At 46.3% G+C, this 23,249-nt stretch overlaps 1 protein-coding gene across 1 annotated transcript; it reads right to left on the reverse strand.

The window, feature by feature from the left end:
* Positions 1-2,216: 2,216 nt before the first annotated feature.
* On the reverse strand, positions 2,217-22,898 carry LOC121568988 (myosin-10; the record flags this gene model as incomplete). Its single annotated transcript, XM_045218218.1, is given in 37 exon segments — positions 2,217-3,974; positions 4,168-4,340; positions 4,872-4,980; positions 5,280-5,488; positions 5,693-5,905; positions 6,038-6,166; positions 6,293-6,454; positions 6,607-6,819; positions 6,999-7,211; positions 7,346-7,533; positions 7,536-7,593; positions 7,739-7,891; positions 8,484-8,588; positions 8,716-8,922; positions 9,093-9,450; positions 10,280-10,451; positions 10,544-10,667; positions 10,780-10,917; positions 11,073-11,279; positions 11,574-11,608; positions 11,611-11,704; positions 11,873-11,981; positions 12,142-12,302; positions 12,538-12,607; positions 12,901-13,022; positions 14,638-14,781; positions 14,783-14,832; positions 17,817-17,931; positions 18,751-18,924; positions 19,024-19,197; positions 19,330-19,482; positions 19,638-19,756; positions 20,751-20,846; positions 20,932-21,075; positions 21,319-21,417; positions 22,263-22,326; positions 22,749-22,898. Coding segments are annotated over 37 exon segments (5,361 nt in total), but the record flags the coding sequence as incomplete, so codon positions are not given.
* Between the last annotated feature and the right edge of the window lie 351 nt (positions 22,899-23,249).

Here is a 23,249-nt window from a genome sequence, read left to right on the forward strand (position 1 = left end):
CCTAGACCACCACCAGGCTGTCCTAGACCACAAGGGAATCATTCTGCTCTAAACCACCAGGACATCAGGCTGCCCTAGACCACCAGGCTGCCCTAGACCACCAGGACATCAGTCTGCCCTAGACCACCAGGCTGCCCTAGACCACCAGGACATCAGGCTAACCTAAACCACCAGGATATCAGGCTGCCCTAGACCACCAGGCTGTCCTAGACCACCAGGACATCAGGCTGCCCTAGACCACCAGGACATCAGGCTGCCCTAGACCACCAGGACATCAGGCTGCCCTAGACCACCAGAAGAAACAGCCTACACCACAAAGCATGTACCTACTGTAGGCTATCTACTGTATGTTTACAATTGTATAAAAATAAAACATCTCACTGACCTAGTGCGATTTATTTTCCTTTACTGTACATGGTAGCTAATAAATGTACCTACAGTGCATTTGGAAAGTATTCAGACCTCTTGACTTTTTCCACATTTTGTTACGTTGCAGCCTTATTCTAAAATTGATTACTTTTTTTATTTTTTATTCTCATCAATCTACACACAACACCCCATAATGACAAAGCAAAAACAGGTTTTTAGAAATTGTAGCAAATTTATATAAAAAACAAAAAGCTGAAATATCACATTTACATACGTTTTCAGACCCTTTACTCATTACTTTGTTGAAGCACCTTTGGCAGCGATTACAGCCTCAAGTATTCTTGGGTATGACGCTACAAGCTTGGCACACCTGTATTTGGGGAGTTTCTCCCTTTCTTCTCTGCAGATCCTCTCAAGCTCTGTCAGGTTGGATGGGGAGCGTCGCTGCACAGCTATTTTCAGGTCTGTCCAGAGATGTTCGATCGGGTTCAAGTCCGGGCTCTGGCTGGGCCACTCAAGGACATTCAGAGACTTGTCCCCAAGCCACGCCTGCGTTGTCTTGGCTGTGTGCTTAGGGTCGTTGTCCTGTTGGAAGGTGAACCTTCGCCCCAGTCTGAGATCCTGAGCACTCTGAAGCAGATTTTCATCAAGGATCTCGCTGTACTTTACGCTGTTCATCTTTCCCTCGATCCTGACTAGTCTCACAGTCCCTGCCCCTGAAAAACATCCCCACAGCATGACGCTGCCACCACCATACTTCACCGTAGAAATGGTGCCAGGTTTCCTCCAGACGTGACGCTTGGCATTCAGGCCAAAGAGTTCAATCTTGGTTTCATCAGACCAGAGAATCTTGTTTCTCATGGTCTGAGAGTCTTTAGGTGCCTTTTGGCAAACTCCAAGAGGGCTGTCATGTGCCTTTTACTGAGAAGTGGCTTCCGTCTGGCCACTCTACCATAAAGACCTGATTGGTGGAGTGCTGCAGAGATGGTTGTCCTTCTGGAAGGTTCTCCCATCTCCACAGAGGAACTCTGGAGCGCTGTCAGAGTGACCATCGGATTCTTGGTCACCTCCCTGACCAAGGCCCTTCTCCCCCGATTGCTCAGTTTGGCCGGGCGGCCAGCTCTAGGAAGTCTTGGTGGTTCCGAACTTCTTCCATTTAAGAATGATGGAGGACAATTCCTTTGAACTCATGGCTTGGTTTTTGCTCTGACATGCACTGTCAACTGCGGGACCTTATATAGACAGGTGTGTGCCTTTCCAAATCATGTACAATCAATTGAATTTACCACAGGTGCACTCCAATCAAGTTGTAGAAACATCTCAAGGATGATCAATGGAAACAGGATGCACCTTTCGCGTTTCATAGCAAAGGGTCTGAATTCTTATGTAAATAAAGTATCTGTTTTTTAATTTGTATACATTTGCTAGAATTTCTAAAAACCTGTTTTCACTTTGTCATTATGGGGTATTGTGTGTAGATTGATGAGGAATTCTATTTATTTAATCAATTTTAGAATAAGGCTGTAACGTAACAAAATGTGAGAAAAGTCAAGGGGTCTGAATACTTTCCGAATGCACTGTATAAGAGGCAATCCCTATCATTCATGCTGGGTAAAAAGTGGAATGAAAAAATATTGTTTAAAAAAACAGTTAATAATATTACAATCATATTGTGTGTCTGTGCACAGTCTATCGTCTACGCACTCCCTCCGGGTTTTAATGGAACAGCAAATGCAATGTAACATAGACCATACATCACATATCAGTTTGGAAGACAGTCTTGACCCACAATTACTGTGGGAAAGACTAAGAGGACATCAACGTGTACAGGAAAAAATAAAATAAAATACATTTTCTATAATGGATATGTTTATTGGTTTTTTACAACAACAAAAAAAGTATAGAAATACAAGAAATAAAAGGAGACGATGAATACCTGGTGGTCAACAGCCAGTCCACTAATAATAACAAACTTCAGGATGTTTAAGCTTTGAACCCAATGAAATCCTACTTTATGCCAGGCAGACAGAAGGCTCCATATATCATTGTGTTTTAACACTGGTTCACACCAACACGATGGGAGCGGTGCTTATGGTATGATATGACACTAAAGCTATGAAACTGGTTCAAACACATACATATTCTTTCCCCATGTCCATCCAAGTTGCTTTATTGAGAAGTGTCTAAGGCACTTTCAAACGAAACATTAGAGAAACCTTTTTCCCCCAATTTGTTATTGCTTAAAATGAATAATAAAGGCCTCAAATATGTAATTAGTAATTTACAAAATGGTAATTTATGTTTAACATTTAACAACCAAGGCATCAACAAAAGTGTGCACATTCAAATTGATCTATTGCTCAACCCTGAACCACTGAATTAAAACCAATGCTCTCTAACACTCAATAAACCTCAATAAAACATTAATTACCCTTCTGTAAATCATGCTCTTATTATTTAGCCATTTGTAATGCATTGATATTAAGGTGACACGAGGTGACAAAGAAACCTTATGAATTTTGAGTTAAGCATTTTGTACATGGTACAGAAAACATACCTGAATAGGCAAAATTATACAGAGCAATATTGCACACATTTGGGCTGTCTTCCTAAAAAAAGGGCCATTGCTCCCAAGTCTGACAAACCTAATTCCACACACTATCGTACACCACTTAGATTGATATGTCAAATATAAAATGGTGGGTTATTGGACAATGTTATAATGGTAAAGCTAACAGGGTCTTTTGCTGGTCATATATATAGGGGAAGTGCTGAGGCAACATGGCGTGGTACAATCTCATTCACTACAAACCTGCTACCAAATAATCAAAGAATGGCTGCCTGAAAAAACCCTTATTCACATACAGTTATTTTTATACTAAACTAGGTAGATTGCAGTATCTCTATGACAATGGTGGTTTTGATGAAAAAATTAAGTGGGATCGTCATTTAGGCTACCATTTAAAAATAATTCCCTCGCTTATGCTGTGCTTTGTTTTACATATCCTGGTCTAATCCTGTACAAACATCAAAGACACGTTTATACCGACTTGTGTGCAGTCGTCCAGCTGTGTGCCAGTAAGCCAACTGAAATGACAATGGTTAAATTCTAGCTAGAGGGCTGTTTGATTCTAATGGGTGTTCCAGGGAACTAGCTTAACATAATGATGGTAAAGTCCTGTTATTTGTTTTTCGAGTGCCTATGCACACTCAGACTCCTATGCAATTTAAATGCACTTTTATCTGCAATTGGTCTTAAAAACAAATCCAAGGCTTGATGTGCAGTATATTCATATGGAGGAGATTATGGATTTGCTTGGCCCTGCAGCTTGTCATAGAGGGGTAAGGCAGAGTAGTGGGGTCCACTGCTGGTGTCTGGGGTTAGGAGGACAGGGGTAAGGGTTGTGGGGGCGGAGGCCATGCTGCATGCGGGCTGGAGGGAGAGCTTCTACTCTGGTTGGGGAGCTGCTGGCGTCTCGTTGGCATTGGCGTCGGTGGGCTTGTTTTCCACCTCGTCGTCGGATAGGAGGTCAAGCGATGCTCCCTCCACCTGCAGCTGACGCCTGCCCGAGCGGCTGGAGGAGAAACTGATGGGGCCTCCACGCCTGCAGGGGACAGGGGAGGCCAGGAGAGGTGGAGAGGTATTAGTAACAAGGGCCATCAATGTGGCCAATATACACAAATATCATCTTAGAGTTGACCTCCATACTAACTAGGACCCACTGTGGGCAGTTTGTGTGTATGTGTGTGTGTACTGTGTCAGTATGTGTGTGTGTGTGTGTGTGGGGCTCTAAATACCTGAGGCGGCTCTTGAGTGTGTTGACCTCGCGGCTGAGGCCCTCGCTGGCCTCGGTGGCATCGTCCACCTCCCTCTGCAGCTTCCTGCGGTAGGCGTTGGCCCGTGTGGCCTCCTCCTCAGCCTCCTCAAGCTGCCTCTTCAGCTGCTTCATCCGAGAGTTGGCCTTCTCCATCTGACTCAGCCAGGAGTTACATCAGACATCAACAGTGATGAACAGTCAATACTAATACTTACAATACTCAGCAGTGCTGTGGTCCAATGGTTACTGGAAAGAACCTACTGTAGGAAAGACTCCAATCCTGAATCTTTACACCTATCCAATCCTGTTCCACCTTTGTAAGTTGTACTGAATTGGATATAATTCCTTCTTTAGCTATGTAAATAAAATAAAAATGCACTATGCAGAATTTGCCTAATTTCTGTTTATGTGTCAAAACAAGCAGTCATTGTGTAGAGAATCCATAACCCAAAATATATGTATTTTCAGTTGATGTACAAAACCGAAAGTAAAAGACACAAAAACTAAACTTAAGAAAGGGAAGCATAGAAATAGTGCACATAGAACATATCTATCGCTTCTTAGACTTGTTTTCAATGAGAATTAAAGATCTATAACTCACTGAATTTGGTCAGGTTTCCCAAAAAGTTACATATTGTACCTTTAAGATCTGGGACGTCCAAACATCCGTGACAAGCTCCTCACCTGTTCCTTGTACTGGTCGGCATGGCGACGCTCATCCTCCACCTGCATGCACACCTCCTTCAGCTTCTTCTCTGTCCGTCTCACAAGCTTATTGGCCGCTGCTCGCTCCCTGAGAGGAGGAAAGAGGAATGAGGTCATATGACAATTAGAGCACCACAGGAACCTCACTGTAACAAAGGCTGTCAGTCATAGATCTTCAAGTACATCTCTTAAGATTGCAAGGAGCTCCAAATTGCTTTTGACTCATTACATTGATCACATGAACATTTTGATTACATTCAAGAACCTCTCTTCCAACGGGATGAGCTTTTTCTAAACCCCTCATTAACTCCTCCTGAGTCTTGGTCTCCTATTTACCCTGTCTAATAAGGTTTGGAGTTGTTATAAGATAGTTGCTGTGTTTCTCACTTGGCCTCCTGCTCCAGCTGCTCCTCCAGCTGCAGTATCTTGGCCTCCAGGGCGGTAATGGAGGCCTTGAACCGGCTCTTCACGGAGCCCTCCAGCTCGCCCAGCTTGGCCCGCAGCTCCTTGTTCTGCCTCTCCAGCTGCTGCCGCGCATTCTCACTCTTCTGGGCCACGCTGCGCTCCGACACAAGCTCCAGGGTCAGGGTGTCCACCTGGGGGAGGGGAGGGGGAAGAGAGAGGCGGAGAGAGGAAAACAGGGGTGAATGAAGAAGAGAAGGGGAAAGTAGAGAGAGATAAGAGTGCTTTTTCTGGTAGGGGCTGAATAATGGATTGTTCCCTAAAAGTCAGAAGAACAAGGGTAATATGATTACAATGATCAAGTTTGCAACCTGAAAAGGTTTCCTCCTGGCTCATACCTGCATGGTGGTCTTGCGGAAGCGGTCATTGAGCAGCTCCATGTTGCCCTGTTCCTCCTCTAGTTCCTCCTCCAGCTGAGCAATACGAGCCTCCAGCCTCCTTTTCTCATCCATCAAGGCAGACTTGCCCGAGGTGCTGTTGGAGATCTCGTCCGCTAGCTCATCCCGTTCCTGCTCTGCGTGGCGCCGCGCCCTCTCTGACGCCGCCAGGTCCTACAGGCCAGAGGTCACAGAGGTCAAACACAGGTTACCATTTCTCACAGTAAAACGAGCCAGTCTAGAATACAGGAAACAGCAGACCAAGACACATAGTTATGACAGGAGCAATACTACAGGCCACTGTACCTCATGCAGCTGGAGAACCTCGGCCTCCAGGCTCTTCAGCTTCTTCTCGTTCTCCTTGGATTGGGAGAATATCTCGTCCCGAGAGGCCCGGGCGTCCTCCAACTCCCTCTGGTAGTCTTTCATCTGGGCCTGAGGGAGAAAGTGGAGATAGATCGAATCCCATTATTGACCAAAATAAATATATTTATTTATTTAAATAATTTATTTATTTTTTGTCTTGTCTTGTCTGTTCCACAGACAGTGTGAGTTTCTCACCTGCAGTTTGCGTAGCTGCTTGATGGCCTCGTCACGGGCCCTGTTGGCGCCCTCTATCTGTCCCACCATGTCCTTCAGGTCCATCTCCAGCTTCTTCTTAGCAGCCACGGCCAGGGCTCTCTGCTTCCTCTCATCCTCCAGCTCTGCCTCCATCTCACGCACCTGAGGAGACCAGGACAGACCCGGTCAGAGGAGGGGAAGGGGGTGGTGGACATTCTCTGAGGGTATGACAACATATTCTTCCTGGCACTTTTTTTTTGGGGGGGCACAACACAATTCTTGTTTGGTATGGAAGTGATGCGTCCTCTATGCACCTGTTTGACAAGCGCCCTCTTCTTCTCATCGTTCTGGTCGTCTCGCCCCTGCAGGTCTCTCTCATACTGGGCCTTCATGGCCTGCATGTTGACCTCCAGACGCAGCTTGGCGTCCTCCGTGGCCTGCAGCTCGTCCTCCAGCTCCTCCAGCTGAGTCCTCATCTCTTCCAGCTGCTGCTCCAGAGTCCTCTTGGACTTCTCCAACTCATGGACCTGGACAGGGGTAGAGAAGATACTTTGAGGTGATGCTATTTGGAATGAACTGGCCTTTTAAAGTTTAGGTTTAACCTACTTTATTTCTGTAGGATGCAGAGCAGTCCATTTTAAAACAACAGATGCAAACATTTCTGCCCTCAGCTGAACAAAACACAGGTATTCAGTGCAACACTCACGTTCTTGCCCACGTCGTCCTTGGAGCTCATCAGGTCCTCCATCTCACTCCTCAGCTGCTTGTTGAGTCTCTCAAACTCCTCCTTGGCCTCCAGAGCCTCATCCAGTGCCCGGGCCAGAGACAGGGACTTGGTCTCCTTCTCCCTGGCCTCCGCCTCAGCCTTGTCCCTCTCCTCAGCGTAGCGTGCAGATATGTTCTTCTCCTCAGCCAGCAGCTACAACACAGGACAAACACTGACTTACAGAAGGAAAGGTCCACCATCTATCTACACAATGCCATTACATGCTGTGCTCTAAGACCAAGCCAACTTAGCTACCATTATGGATGGCTTAGAGTGGTCAGTCAAACCTGGTCAAACTTCTTCTGTTTCTTCTCCAGGTTGGAGACGATGGTTCTCTGGTGGTCCAGATCCACCATGAGGTCGTCCAGCTCCTGCTGCAGGCGGGTTTTGGTCTTCTCCATCTTCTCAAAGGCGATGCCCTTCTCCTCCAGCCTCAGGGTGGCCAGCTCCATGTCCTTCTGCAGCTTCCTCTTACCTCCTCCAGACCCTCCACCATCCCCACGTCATCCTCCAGCTTCTTCTTGGTCTCAACCAGCTACACATACATAATGTTTATAATGATATGATGTTCACTGAAGGATGGCTACAGTAAGTGGTAGCTTGTTATGGTGATATCATCTGTGTTGCAGTTAATGTGTAATATTATTTGAATAGGTACAGTTAAGCTGTAAGGTGCTGACCTGGGCCTGCAGTGTGCACAGCTGTTTCTCCAGGTTCCTGCGCGCCTCCTCGTCCTCCTCCTGCTGCTCCTGCAGGGTGCTCTTCTCCTCCTCCAGCTGGCGGATACGACTGCTCATGTTCAGCTTCTGACGCGTCTCTTCCTGGAGAAGCTCCTACACACACACACAGACACACACACACACACACACACACACAATATCACAAAGGTGAGACATGGACATGGAAACAGAATGCCACCTCCTCTTAACTTAAAGGCCTAATGCAGCCATTTTTATATCAACATCAAATAATTTCTTGGTAACAATTAAGTACTTTATTGTAATAGATTTCCATTAAAATGGGCAACAATTGCTTTTTAGCAAAGATCTTTTTCTAAAGCAACGATTTTGCTAGGACTGTCTGGGAGTGGTCTGAGGGGAGGGGAAAACTTAAAACTAGCTGTTATTGGCAGAGAGGTTTGGAACTTTGTTATTGGTCTATTAACCAGTTTACCGCATGGCGATGTCACCATGGAAAGCTGAAACTCCCACCCATGCAAACCTGCTGATTAGAAGGTCTTGCCTAGATTGTATTTTCAACCAGCAACTAGGAAATAACACTGATCAAATTTGTTCAGTGTTAGTTTCATCAGCTGTTCTACAATATGATATAAAACACAGGAAAAACTGAATTTTGACTGCCATGGGCCTTTAAGAGACACATGATGTGTTCCTCTCCGATGAGAGGTTGTCCAGTCTAGCTCACCTGTGTGTCCTGCAAAGCGCTCTCCAGGACAGTGGTGTCTTTAACCAGCTTGATTCCCTTCCTCTCTGCATCCTCCAGCAGAGCAGACACACTATCCAGCTCTGTCTGCACACACAGCAAACAGCACAGTTGAGAGACCAGCAGAGGTTAAAGTGTGTGTGTGTGTGTGTGTGTGTGTGTGTGTGTGTGTGTGTGTGTATATTTGTGTGTGCTACAAATGGCCCCCTGTCACCTGTAGTTTGTGGGAGCGGTCGGCCAGCTCTCCCTTGCTCTTCTCTCCCTCTGTGACCCGGGCCATGAACTCCTGGAGCTGGGCCTCCAGCTTCTTCCTCTTGTGTTCTGACTCCGTCTTGGCCTGCTGCAGCCCCTTTACCTCACTGACCAGCTCCTTGTTGGCACTCTCTGTGCTCTGCTTGTTCTTCTCCAGGTTGACCTTGAACTGGACACAGACCAAGAGATATTACAATATGAATCATGCTCAGACGACTCAAAACAGGAGAAAAACATTTAAAACAGAGGAAGTACTACCTCAACTACCTCATCCACGTGAAACATTTTCTTGTGTTTGTCGACTAAACATGACCATGCTGTTGTTGTGAAGCCACCCACCCTCTTGGCCTGCTCCAGCTGCTCAGATAGCTCCTCCAGGGCCGTGGAGTGTCTCTGTCTCATCTCCTGGATCTGGGCCTCATGGTTCTTGGTCTCCTCGTCGATGGCCTTCTTCAGCTCCGTCACCTCCTGCTCACGCTTGGTCCGAAGCTCCTGCTGGGCTGCGGTGGTGTCCAGGGTGTCCTCCAGCTCCGTCTTTAAGGCCTCCAGCTCCTCACTCAGGTCTCTCTTGAGTTTCTCAGCCTTGTTCCTGGAGACCTTTTCTGATTCCAGGTCCTCCTGCAGCTCTGCCAGCTGGGCCTGTAGTTCCCGTACCTGCTTCAGGGCATTGTTCTTCTGGGTCCCCTCATCGTCTCCCCTGACACACACACACACACATTTAAATTCTTTATTAGGATGCAAAATAAAACATTGTTGTACATGTACAAAGGACCCCAATTAGTCATAGGCCTATGCATGGACAGTTGAACCAAGTTGCTATGCATGTCTTTTCCACTGGGTGGCAGTATAAGAGCATATATCCTGATATAAACACAGATATCTGGTTTCTGTCACTACCATTGAGTATGTGAGTTGGCGTGATAGAGCTGTGTGTTTTTAATGGCCAGTGATCAACGCAGTCTAGATGTGGGGCCACCATTTACACATTCCATCCCAGTGAGATCTCCTGAATAAATAGCTGCTGGGTGGTCTGGTCAGCACCATATCATGACGAGAGGGCATAAAAATGGTAAATGCTCATAGGGTTTTAATAGCCAGATTACAAGATTACCGGTGCAAGTCTGGCCAACAGTAGACTGTTAAATATGGTATATAAAAGACAGGTGTTGAGACAATTAAAATAGGAGTGAATTTGATGACGACGCTACACAGCTATGTGATAATTACCTCAGTCTAAGTCAGTCAGAGAATCAGACTTCCTCTCAGTCAAACACCTTCCAATGGCAAAAGACAGCTGAACTACATCTCCAGGTGGCTTCCATCCAGCTTTGGGCCCTGTCTGTCTGTCTGTCTGTCTGTCTGTCTGTCTGTCTGTCTGTCTGTCTGTCTGTCTGTCTGTCTGTCTGTCTGTCTGTCTGTCTGTCTGTCTGTCTGTCTGTCTGTCTGTCTGTCTGTCTGTCTGTCTGTCTGTCTGTCTGTCTGTCTGTCTGTCTGTCTGTCTGTCTGTCTGTCTGTCTGTCTCTCACCTGGCCTGTATAGCCTGCAGCTCCTCCTCCTTCTTGGCCAGCTGCACCTTGAGCTCCTCTATCTGGGCCTGCAGCTCAGCTATCTGGTCCTGCAGGTCTGTGGTCTCTCCATCCAGCTTCCTCTTGGCCTTCTCCAGCTCCTGGCGAGTCTTCTCCTCCTTCTTTAAACGCCCTGAAGGGAGAAGGGAAGGAGACGGATGGAGTTAAAGTGTCTGAACTCACTACCTTTAACTAGTGAGACCTTGTAGGTAAGAGGACACCTACCTTCCAGGTCCACCATCATCACCTCCTGCTTGTTCTTTGTCTTGCCCAGGTTCTTGGCCTTCTCCTCCTCCTCAGTCAGCTGGGACATCATCTCATTCACACGGTCATCCAGGAGCTTCTTCTCCTGAAGGGGGAAAGAGGAGTCAGGTTGTTTATAATAATAGTGAAGTCCAGCAACATAACGTTAGTAAGGTCCAATATTGCTCAACCCTGGACTGCCTTTCATCTCCACCCACCTTTAGGAACTTGGAGTTCTGGTCCTCCAGGAGCAAGATGTCCTCCTCAAACTTCTTCATCTTGGCCTCGGCTGTCACCTTCTCCAGCTGAAGCTTCTGCCTGGCAGCCTCCTCCTCATCCAACTGCTCCTCCAGGTCCTGGAAGACAAAATCACAGCATCTATCAAGAAGGTAACTGGTAGAAATGTTTTGGGTCCACTGAAAATCTATTTTCTGTCATAAAACACGTGCAACCACTTCCATGTTCAAGCTTCTCAAGCTTCCACTCTGCAGTCTCCGTGTCTCATCAGTACCTGGATGTGAGACTGCATCTTTTTCTTTTCGCTTTGCAGTCCCTGGTTCCTCTCCTCCTCCTCCTCCACTCTGGCCTCCAGGTCATGAAGGATCTCCTCCAGCTCCTGCTTCTTAGCGGCCAGACGGGCTCTCATCTCCTCAGCCTCGGCAAACAGCTCTGTCTCAGCCTGCAGCTGCTCCGCTAGGATGTTCTTCTCCTCAGTCAGCTACACAATGCAAACATGGGCATAATGGAATGAATGGTACAGTGCAGAATTGAAGTTCATAAAGGGATGATCCTTAGGGTCTACTCTCTTAGCAAAAACATGTTCCAAAATGGGCTCTTTGGCTGTCCCCATAGGATAACCATTTTTGGTTTCAGGTAGAACCCTTTTTGGTTCCAGGTAGAACTCTTTTGGGTTCCAGGTAGAACCCAAAAGGGTTCTTCAAAGGGTTATCCTATGTGAACAGATTAATAGTCCTTTTAGGTTCTAGATAGTTGGTGTGGACTGGACACTGACCTGTGAGTGCTTTCTCTCCATCTCCACCAGTTCTCCTCCACCTTGGTCTGCTTCTCCTTCACCTTGACCAGCTCATCGTCCTTGGCCTGCATCTCCTCCTCCTGCCTGGTCACCTGCAGCAGGGGCTTCACCTGGGTGGCAGGACAGAACACAGACCTGGGGTCAGCCACTGCAGACTCACAAAGGTGGTTATGTTCAAAAGCAGATGATCAGGAGCCTTATCAATGCAATGCTGGTGTTACAAAGACAGATTAGCCATATACAGTAGATATAGTGTAATGTAATGGAGACATGCCTACCTTGGTAAAGAGTCTCCACCACTGCCAATGCTTCAGCTTCAGGTAGGCAGAACAGTTCCTCTGAAGCACCTTCAGACAATTCAGTTGCTGCTGCTTCTTAGCAAACGCCCTGTCAGGAGAGAGAGGGGAGACACATGGTCAGACATACTGACCAAGATGGTCAAAGACAACATATATCTGTGGCATCTTTCTGTCCTAAGAAGTGTTGTAGTGGTCATGAAAGAAAGGAAATTGGGGAAAGGTAAAGCCATTGCATCTAGAGAACTCACTTGCGGGCCAGGTATCCCCGGCAGACAGACTGGAAGTAGATGATGATGTCAGTGATCTTCAGGTCTCTCTCCTCCTCCAGGTGGGCCAAGACTCCAGCCCTGAAGAAGATCTTACTCTGACCAATCCTGAACAGGTTAGGATCCAACTCCAAGGCTCGGATCTGGAGTGAAAATGGGTCATTCATTTAAATTCAGGGAAGGGAGGCCAAATCTATAATAAACAGTGTAATTTAAGTGATGCTGTATATATACTAAGGAAGAATCATGTCATGGGTGTTTATGAAGTAGAAATAAAATGTAACATTCTTACTGTACTGTAGCTTGTAAAAGGACTAAGAGCCTCTCCGAGTATTCAATGTGCTAAACACAGTAAAATAGTGACACACAAATCCTCACCATTCTCTCACAGGCCTGCTTGCCATCCATGAAGCCCTTGGGGATGGCGTTGGGGGTGAGGATCTCATACCTGGCAATAGAGCGAACAGGAGTGTGTAAAGGCACTGGGTCATTACACCACACCTCCATGTTGACTAGCACCAGGGTGTGGAGACGTGAGAGGCCTCAGATCTTACAGAAGCCTCACTCTTCAGAAATAGAAGAGCTCCATGAGATAGTCAAAACACAACACCCAGGGCAATGGGAAACCAATTACACTTTGCCCTCTGTAATCTATCTCTCAAAAGTAAATATAGGAACTTAACAATTGGGTTGAAATACATAAATAGTCTGTATGAGGTGCGTGTACAGTGAGTACAGTACCTCTGTCTGAACTCCTGGAAGACGATACGGTTGGGGAAGCCCTGTCTGCAGATACGGATCCCCTCCAGAACACCATTACACCTCAGCTGGTCCAGAACCAGGTGGGGGTCTAGCTTACCAGCCTGTAGGGAGGGAGGGAGGGGCATTGAAGTGAGAGGTTAGGGAGAGGTACAGTACAGTACCAATCTTCATGCAAAGAAGATTATTCTGAACTAATAGCAACTAAATGCTGTTACTGTTCATACAGCTTTGAGAATTTCATCCAGAAAATGTTTTTATAGGGAAACAATGTTACTTCAAATCTATTTGTGTAATATTATGCAAAATGCCATTCTACAATTGGGATTGCATAGAGACTAACTACTAGAATACATTCACGGCAAAACAACCAGTGTCTATATCCTCTTCTCCATCCCTTTATGACAGTCATTTGTGGTTGTGCTGCAGAAACAAGCCTGTCTAGTCTAAATCCCCTGGGATACATTAGCCATCACTAACAGGCCCACATAGCCCATAACTCTACACTATGCTATTGTTTGATTTCCAGCCTTCCATCTGAGCTTTTGTTTATGGAGGCAGAGGGCCCACTGAGGCCTGGTAGGAGTGTGTGTCTACAGGGGTTCTGATGGGTGGTGTGGGGGCTGTAGTCTGGGCTGCAGTGGTTCTGGTGGGTGGTGTGGGGGCTGTAGTCTGGGCTGCAGTGGTTCTGGTGGGTGGTGTGGGGGCTGTAGTCTGGGCTACAGTGGTTCTGGTGGGTGGTGTGGGGGCTGTAGTCTGGGCTACAGTGGTTCTGGTGGGTGGTGTGGGGGCTGTAGTCTGGGCTACAGTGGTTCTGGTGGGTGGTGTGGGGGCTGTAGTCTGGGCTGCAGTGGTTCTGATGGGTGGTGTGGGGGCTGTAGTCTGGGCTGCAGTGGTTCTGGTGGGTGGTGTGGGGGCTGTAGTCTGGGCTACAGTGGTTCTGGTGGGTGGTGTGGGGGCTGTAGTCTGGGCTACAGTGGTTCTGGTGGGTGGTGTGGGGGCTGTAGTCTGGGCTGCAGTGGTTCTGGTGGGTGGTGTGGGGGGCTGTAGTCTGGGCTACAGTGGTTCTGGTGGGTGGTGTGGGGGCTGTAGTCTGGGCTACAGTGGTTCTGGTGGGTGGTGTGGGGGCTGTAGTCTGGGCTACAGTGGTTCTGGTGGGTGGTGTGGGGGCCTGTAGTCTGGGCTACAGTGGTTCTGGTGGGTGGTGTGGGGGCTGTAGTCTGGGCTACAGTGGTTCTGGTGGGTGGTGTGGGGGCTGTAGTCTGGGCTACAGTGGTTCTGGTGGGTGGTGTGGGGGCTGTAGTCTGGGCTATAGTGGTTCTGGTGGGTGGTGTGGGGGCTGTAGTCTGGGCTACAGTGGTTCTGGTGGGTGGTGTGGGGGGCTGTAATCTGGGCTACAGTGGTTCTGGTGGGTGGTGTGGGGGCTGTAGTCTGGGCTACAGTGGTTCTGGTGGGTGGTGTGGGGGCTGTAGTCTGGGCTATAGTGGTTCTGGTGGGTGGTGTGGGGGCTGTAATCTGGGCTATAGTGGTTCTAGTAGGTGGTGTGGGGGCTGTTGTCTGGGCTGCAGTGGTTCTGGTGGGTGGTGTGGGGGCTGTAGTCTGGGCTGCAGTGGTTCTGGTGGGTGGTGTGGGGGCTGTAGTCTGGGCTGCAGTGGGCAGAGGGGGGAGGGACTGATGGTCAGTGAAAGGTGGGAAGATAGTGTGCTGCTCAGTGCTCACCCTCTTCTCATGGTTGGGGATGATGCAGCGGACAAAGTTGGGGTTGGTGTTCCTCAGCGTGGCCATGAGCTTGGTGAGAGACTCCTTGTAGAGCTGGCCCACCGTACGGAACATGCCCTTCTTGGTCTTATAGGCTGCAGCCAAAGGCCGTCTCGTTCATCCCTGCTACCTGGTCCAGACCCACGATACGGTCCACTGACAGAAGAAAGAGGGAGAGGAGAGAAGGGCAGAGTTAGATGGGTAGATGCTGGTAGATGGGGTGACTGGTGCGTGAACTAAACATATATACTGTATAATCAAGCAGCAAAGGACTTGAGGCATGGCCAGGACAGATGAGGGCTTCTAAGCGTAACAACATGTAAACAACATGACTGACAGCCAGAGTGGGTGGGATGGGCGGTTGGCCCTAGCATCACTACATGTTCATTAAAAGCAGAGAAAGGAAACCAGACTGAACCAGGCTATTGCAAAACCTAATCCAACTTAACTCGAAACATGTTCATCATTCTGCTGTTTTTCCAAGAACAGCACAGCCATTTTATTTGACCTTTCCACCACCACCGTTACATAAACTGCAGTCAATTGGTTTTAATTTAACGCAATTAGACTAGCTAGAACTTTCTCCATTCAGTGGTTGTTCTTGCCAAGGAATAAAGAGAAAAAAGATCAACAACACCATCATCTTTGCATATTCAGATAGCATCAATATCCGAGTCAATTTTCTTTGCAGAGATCAAGGGGAACTGAAGGGAAGAGACGTTACTATTCAATGTGGTGTGTGGCAACTCACCTTCCTTTAGAAACCAGTTGGCTGTCTCCATTTAGGACAGACAAAACAACCTCCAGGCTAAAAATGCATTACTCAGAGTGTTCCTAATATAGTTAAGAAGCGATATAATTTTCTAAACAAGAACTAGATGGAAATGGAACACCAACTGGGTGTCTCAATATTCTTAAATGACACAATCTAAAACATTTGATTTAATGAGAACATAAAAGGAGAAATACTGCTACCAAAGGATCAGGGTGAATTATCATACTCTAGAGCAAACACATTGGGGGATAAATGACTTTCCGTATTCAGAGAGAAGGATATGTCACAAAGAGCACAACAAAACCCAAAAGTGATCTCTTTCATCAACCAATTCCAATTATTTCAATTATGAACACATGTAATTGCCATCTCTCCTGCCATGAAGTGCACAGCTGAGCTGAAATGGACCTGTTTGGTGAACGAGGGTGAACACATACAGACAGTGCTTCATTGGACTATAAATCAGAGCTATAGTACTGCATCTATCTACTGTACTGAAATATCTTTCAGAAATCCTCTTTTGGGGTCAGTCAGTATTTCCCTTGGCAGGGACACATCATGCCTCTGTGATGTGATTTTAGAGGCTTATTAGGAAACCATGGTTTCACAGTGTAGTCAGCTGTCCTTAAATGTGGCATGGTAAGCTTCATTGGCATGGTAAGCTTCATTGGCATGGTAAGCTTCATTGGCCTTATTATAAAATAATCTGGACATAGGCATACACATTCTTCATAGATGGTGCGAAGGGTAAAGTCATCGGATGAAAAGGGCCATGATCAGTTTGGGGAACCAGAACCAGGCTTCTAACCATAGGTTAATGGTCAAGACTGACAACTGATTGGAACAGTGCTGAATCATTACTACTCTTTGAATCATATTCTCCCCTTAACTCTCTTAGTGACTGCTCTGATTTACTTCAATAACCAAAGGTGACAGAAGTTTAAGGAGTGTGGGCGAAGGTTAAGTGACACTGACTAATTAATATTTTCTACTTCAATCATTGTCATTCCACATCAGCTTCTCAGACATCTACAGGGTGATGTTTTAGCGAAGCTTCATTTCACTTTTGTTTATCTATCTTTTTAAATAAAATAAGATTATGGAAATCAGATCAGTGATCTGGCATGCAGGTTGAGGTTGCTAGAAAATGTACCCTCAAAAAGCAGGCTTAGCCCATGCCAAAGGGATTATGAATTCCAGCAAAGTCAGTGGGATCTGTAGCTAAAATATCCTGAGAAAGAGGTGGTGGAGGAAGTCGGTCTCTATCTATCACTCTCCTGTCAGCTCTATGCCTTACTGACGTCAGTTTACAGGTGAGTGTTGAAGTCATTAAATAGCCATGGCTCTAGCAATGTCCAGGCTTTTTCTCATACATTTACTCCACACCGGCTTGGCCACAGATGTCTCCATGCTAGTATTCTTCCATAGATAAAGCATGGTCCTACCTACGGTGGCTCTTCCAATCAAATTATAACAATCATGGTGCTTCCTTGTTCAGGTATCTCAAATAAACAATCTGAGCTGAGATTTGACTGAGACAGAATGGCACCAGACAAACCAACATCACCGAAAGGTACTGTCTTGGTTAGCAACAGTGCATTACGCTTCATGCAAAGCTTAGAGGCGGTGGGTGCATCTAAGGGTGCAGAGTGCAGCCGTGAGCGAGCAGGAAGAACCCTACAGTGCAGCAGCATCAACGTGTGCATTCACCTGGAGGCTCAAGGAGACCAGAGGCTTTGTCATAGAAAGAGGCTCTCTGAAAGGTCTGAATGTCTACAGCCCAGAAACAGAGAGAGAGGAGGATGTGAGGGACAACTCAGCCTCACATAAACATCCATGCAGGGACAGATTTATTTGTAAACATAAATATTATTATATTATCGCATACACACACAACAATGATTAGTTGTGTACATTGTAAAGGACAGAGACATATTGCTGTTACTGGTGTAGTGGAATATGCCATGCACATAAACAAAGCAATTCAGTCATTTCCTTTCCATTAGTTGTGTCTGTATACATTGTAGATGTCAAATGACTCATAATGAAACTCAATCCCTTTTTAAAACAAGTAGATGAGCCAAAGGGAAAATTAAAGGAGGGGGAGATTTACGAGCGGATATTTCAGGTTACCTCACAAACACACAATGTTTTGGCTGGCGATACTCATCACAGAGAAGCAAGCAGTTGAATATGAACCAGACAAGAAGTCTAATGGATGAGAGCACATACAAATACTCCCACCATAGCCACTGTCCTCAGTTCCATGTTTTAAGGGGATTCTTCAATACTGTCACTGAACAACCAAACTCAAACAAAGTGACTACTACATGGTCCAAACGGGAAGAGAGTATGGGGGACTCACCGTCCTTCCAGAGCTCAGCCACAAACTTGTCAGTGGACTGGTTGAGCAGTGTGGCCACGTTGTCGTTCAGAGGGTCCATGTTCTTCATCAGCCACTCGTCAGCCTTGTAGTCCACCTGAGGAGAGACAGAAAGACTTAAGCTAAACAGGCTATATGTACCGGTACATTGTGTTAAATAGCTTCCTTTTATCTTGTCTCACTGACTTTCATGTCTGATCATATTAAATAGCTACCTGGTCAAGAGAAAATGAGGTTATGAGCTGTAAACAAAACCTATTTATTAATTCTTAACATGTGTGAGGACTACTGGTGCTGAGACCAGAACAAAATGTAAATCTGAACATTTGTGAGGCAAATCTAATAAGAAAATGGATGCAGATGATATAAACTTTATTTAATGTGGAGAGTCTGGCCTGGAGTGTACACAGGCCCTCTCCAGATGGGAGACCACACTGAGGTGAAAGTTTAAAAATCCTTGATTACGTAACAGTTTAAAATCGGTCTCACACCAATGTGAACCAGATGTGGAGATTGGGAGCTCAACTGGGCTTTTGTGCAATTACCTGTTAACTAGAGCTTTAGCAGAGGCATGTCTGCTGCCTCAAAGGCAGAACTTAAACACTGACTGGTTACAGCGTCGTTCAGAAAGAAAACGTGGAAAACATGTTCCTTAAGACATTATGGAGCTGAACAATAATTCTCATTTCAAAAACACTGCTTCATCTTTCCAACACTCCAACCCCTAACCAGGCAAAGCAACCGAAAGGTCAAAGGCAAATCAGTTTCTTCGAATAAATGAGGCCCTCACCAGAAACAGGGAGCTCATATGGCGGAACTACCTTGTTTTCACCAATCAATGATTCTATATGAGAGGACGACCTGAGGAGAGGAAGTCATTTCAGTGTATTGAGACCCAGGCTCTGTGTGGACGTACCCTGCCAGCGTAGTGAATGATGCAGAAATCGGCTTTGTCCTTCAGCTGCCGGGGCTTCTGGAACTTGGGGTGGGTGCCCTGCTCCTGGAGCACCTTGTCTACAAATGTCTTATCAGTGGCCTTGGGGAACCAGCACTCCTCATCCAACAGGGCCAGAACTCCTGGAGGGTTGGTCTGCAGACAGATAAGAGAGAAAGGAGAAGAATCTGATGAAGTTCCTCAGACATCATCTTGAGCAAAATACACCTATATGTGTAAAGATGAAAAACTGACTGGTCTCTCAATGAGGTCGATGCAAGGCTGCAGGTCCAGGCCGAAGTCGATGAAGCTCCACTCGATGCCCTCCCTCTGGTACTCCTCCTGCTCCAGGACGAACATGGTGTGGTTGAACAGCTGCTGCAGCTTCTCGTTGGTGTAGTTGATGCACATCTGCTCAAACGAGTTCAGCTAGAGGGGGAGATATGGGGAGAGAAAGAGATGTGAGAGATGAGTATTACAGATCAATAAGATAAGACAGTCCCTCTTGGACATGATTATATGTCTGCAACAAGAGATTAAGGATCTTGAAAAAAGGTTTACCTCAAAGATCTCAAAGCCAGCGATGTCCAGGATGCCGATGAAGGAGGCTCCCTGTCTCTTGGTCCTGTCCAGGGACTTGTTGATGCGGTGGACGAGCCAGCGGAACAGACGTTCATATGTGGCCTTGGCCAGGGCTTCCACTGCAAAGTCAGCCTGAGGAGAGAACCCGAGAGAGATAGACGACAGTCAGGCTGGGTGCCAGTCTGTTTCTGCTTAGGCCAACTTCATGGACCTGCATAGATTGGCGTTAGTGAATGCAGAAACAGTTAGGAGTGTACAACTGATGAGAACTGGAGAGCAGCTCCTACCTGTTCTTTGGTCTGGGCCTTCTGGACGTAGTCTCGGCCCACTTTGATGCGGGGGGACAGAATGGCCCTGGTAAACTCCATCACATTCAGCCCCAGCAGGTGGCACAGCTTCTGAGCCGCTGGGAGGAGAGACAGGACATCGGGTTACTAGTGACCTGTTAGTGTTGCGACCTGGAGATGGGCACAGTCAGAGCCTTCTATACAGTACAAATAGAGAGCTTTGTATGCAGCCTAACCAGTCTCAATTCAAAAAAGTTGGGGAAATGTCAGAGGAATATGTAATGAAAGACCTGAGTAAAGCACTAGCGCTTCATTTCACCCCAGCTACCCAAGGATATGGCCACAGTCTGATGTAAATCTCTATGAAAGCAGAGACACATCCATTTTCCTAATGACAACCAAACTGCATGGCTTACCATTATAGACTGACCATTAATGCAGAGCAACGTGCCAGAAAGAAATGATAAACGACACATTTATTCCTACTAGCCATCTCCTTCTGCTAGCCCTATAATCTCGGAGGTATATGTGTGCACATATGGAAGTAAAATACAGACAGGCAGCATGAGCCCCGGGGTATAACATACCTGATATGGACCACTACAGTGTGCCTGCATGTCTTTATATTAACATAAACAGGACAAAGAGCTCCAGCCCAGACACTGTCACTGCAGGAGTTCTGAAGAATCTGACCTCTGTTCAGTGAAGTGTCTCTGAGCTGCCAGACTTCATACTGTACTAAGGACAGACATCTGGAGCTGCTGACACTTTGCTATCCTTGTCTCAGACACAACGGTGAAGGATGACTCTACTCTGCTAGTGTTGTGATTCCAGCTGACTCACACTAAGGCCCAATACTGATCAGCAGAATTTTCTATGAAGCTCTGCAGTAAGTTATGTGGACCAAGTGAGTGGACTGTTTTTGAGGCTGAGCAGCATATTGTGGGAGGATGATCAATGTTGAAGACTTGCAGCCCAGAGAGTAAGCTCACTGTAAACTGGGACAATGTATTTTCAGCTGTGTGGTGAGAAATGGTCAAACTTAGGCTGTCTGATTTCAAAGTGTTGGAGTGTTGGTTGGATTGTGTATGGCCTCTGAGGGTATATGATTACCTGTGTTCTCAGGCATGGAGGCCTGGTCTGTGTTCCTCTCCTTCTTGAAGACAACGTTACCAAACTGTAGTACTGCAGACACCACCTTCAGCATGCCTGCAGCCACAAGGGAGAGTGAATCAGACAAGAGGCAAGGAAAGACATTGATACTACATGTATGGCCTAGCGTGTATGTACTCACATACGATCTCCTCATGGGAGAAGCTCATGATGTGCATGGCCTCCATGGTCTCCTGGAAGTTGTCCTTGTCCTGCTGGCCAGGGATGGTAATGTTGCCGTTGGACAGGAAGCGGTAGTTGTTGAAGCCCTCCAGGAGCAGGTCAGCTGAGAGGAGAGGGGTACGGGGAAACTCATCAATAAACCAGTACTTTAACAGAACAGCCAAGGTTTATAACATGAGGAGAAATAATGAAAAACAATCAATATGGAATGGTATATAAAATATTGAACGAGCCATTTCTGGAACAGAACACTGAAAAACTGAAAATAATAGACATAGTTGTGATTCTTCTTGCAGAAGACTCTACTGACAATCATTATAATTGGAATGGTGTATAAGATAGTGACTTTTGAGGTGCTCCCCGGCTCCTGCCAGCAGCTGGTAGAAGACATGGAAGGTCCTCTCGTCTTTGGCCTGGCGAACGGCCCTGGACTTCTCCAGCAGGTCTGGTAGTCAGGGAGTCAAGGGCCAATGGAGCAATGCCATCATTCCTGTGCTAGTAAATGGCTTACTGGTTATTGTGCCATGCCTAGCAGAATCTTCTCAAACAAACAACGGATTGGTATGAATTGCTGCTTCGTGCTATACTTGTATGATCTACTGTAAAATAATAAGTATTTATTTATGTTAACGCCAATCTCAATATACTTTAATATGTTAAATATGGTCCCAATCTAGGTATACTGGGCATAATTCGCTGGCCCTAAAACAGTAAAGTAATGTGTTTCTGATCCCTTGTGTCTGAGTACAGGGTGTTTTGTCTAATGAGTGACCATTTTGGGCTTCAGGCAAGAGCTCAACTGTGCACGTCACTGGACCTTAGTTTTACAGGAGAGTGAAATGCCCACTGAGTGGGTTGCTGTTTAGTCAGTGTTAACAGAAACCTTGACTACCACCATCTCCGGAAGAGGAATGCCTGTAAAGCACACATTACACTGCTTTATAAATCATACTTGCTGCAACGACAAATCTTGAACAACACGCTATTCTTGAGGGACACAAATTTGACTTTTCTCACATGCATAACGACCAGATATAATTCAATCTTAGAAAACGAAAGCCAGTATTCTCCAAAGTCAACCTAAGCATGAATAAACAAACGGCTGAGCATGAATATATCTAACTCTAAGAACCTAAGTCTATCCACTATCTGGTGAGCATTGAAGTGCAGTCTCGCAGTGCGGCACAAATCCCGGAGCCCCTTTGAGCCAAACCACGACTATGTATGTACATCTGCAGACTCCTGCATCCCCTCCCCCTTCACTTCCCAGTCTCCCATCTCTGAGGATACAGGTCTCGATGTTGGCCCCAACGATGTATCCGGTCACGTCAAAGTTGACTCTGATGAACTTGCCCTGTAGGGAGGGATACAAAATGTGTAAGGTAGCAGTTATAAACATTGTGTGATACTGTAGGCCTCTGTGAGCCCAAAACACAGTCCCCACTGAGTCAACAGTATCACTTCTGCAGACATCAGTGAGGTATAATGTCAGGTCTGGTCGGAAGTTGGGGGTGAGACTTGGTGTGTGTGTGTGTGCCTGCCAGGATTATGGAAGATGGAAAGCACATGGCCCATTTCTAATCAAGCCATGTCGTGCTCTTTAGCAGAGATAGTGTCCTCCTTCACACACCATATCACTGTATTCTGGAGAGGCAGGTCCTACAATGCCTATTTACACAGATGGTCTGTGTATAGACAGTTTACAAATGTGTACATAAAACATACAGTATAGTTATCACATTCAAGACTATTTTAATCCTAGCTGTTTAAACGTACGAAACGTGACGAGTTGTCGTTTTTCACCGTCTTGGCATTGCCGAAGGATTCCAGGATGGGGTTGGCTTGCAGAAGCTGCCGTTCCAGCTCACCCTGTAAAGTGAGGGAGAAACTGAGTGATGCAGAGCCAGTTAATACCACCACCACCACCTAAACCAGCCACTAACCGCTAATGAAAGATGTATTAAATTAGTATGGACAAGTGCCATTGCTTTCACCATAGGGTGGACATGGGAAGTAAAAAGAGCGTGAGAATGGAACCTCTGTTATGCAGTAGGAATCTGCTATATTTTTACCGAATGAATAACCCATTAAAAGTAAGATGATGTCAGTAAGAGGACATTGTACCCAATTATTTCATAAAATGTTGAGAAACACTAAATGTAAACCATATGGTTCAGCTCATCAGCAAAACAGAATATTCAGTGCAATCTGGACTGAGGCTCTCTTTAATAATACATTCCTCAATATCAATACCAGTCTTTGGGGAGAATTTTTTGT

The sequence above is a fragment of the Coregonus clupeaformis genome, unplaced genomic scaffold (genome assembly GCF_020615455.1).
Source record: "Coregonus clupeaformis isolate EN_2021a unplaced genomic scaffold, ASM2061545v1 scaf1439, whole genome shotgun sequence".
In the NCBI taxonomy this organism is placed as follows: domain Eukaryota; kingdom Metazoa; phylum Chordata; class Actinopteri; order Salmoniformes; family Salmonidae; genus Coregonus; species Coregonus clupeaformis.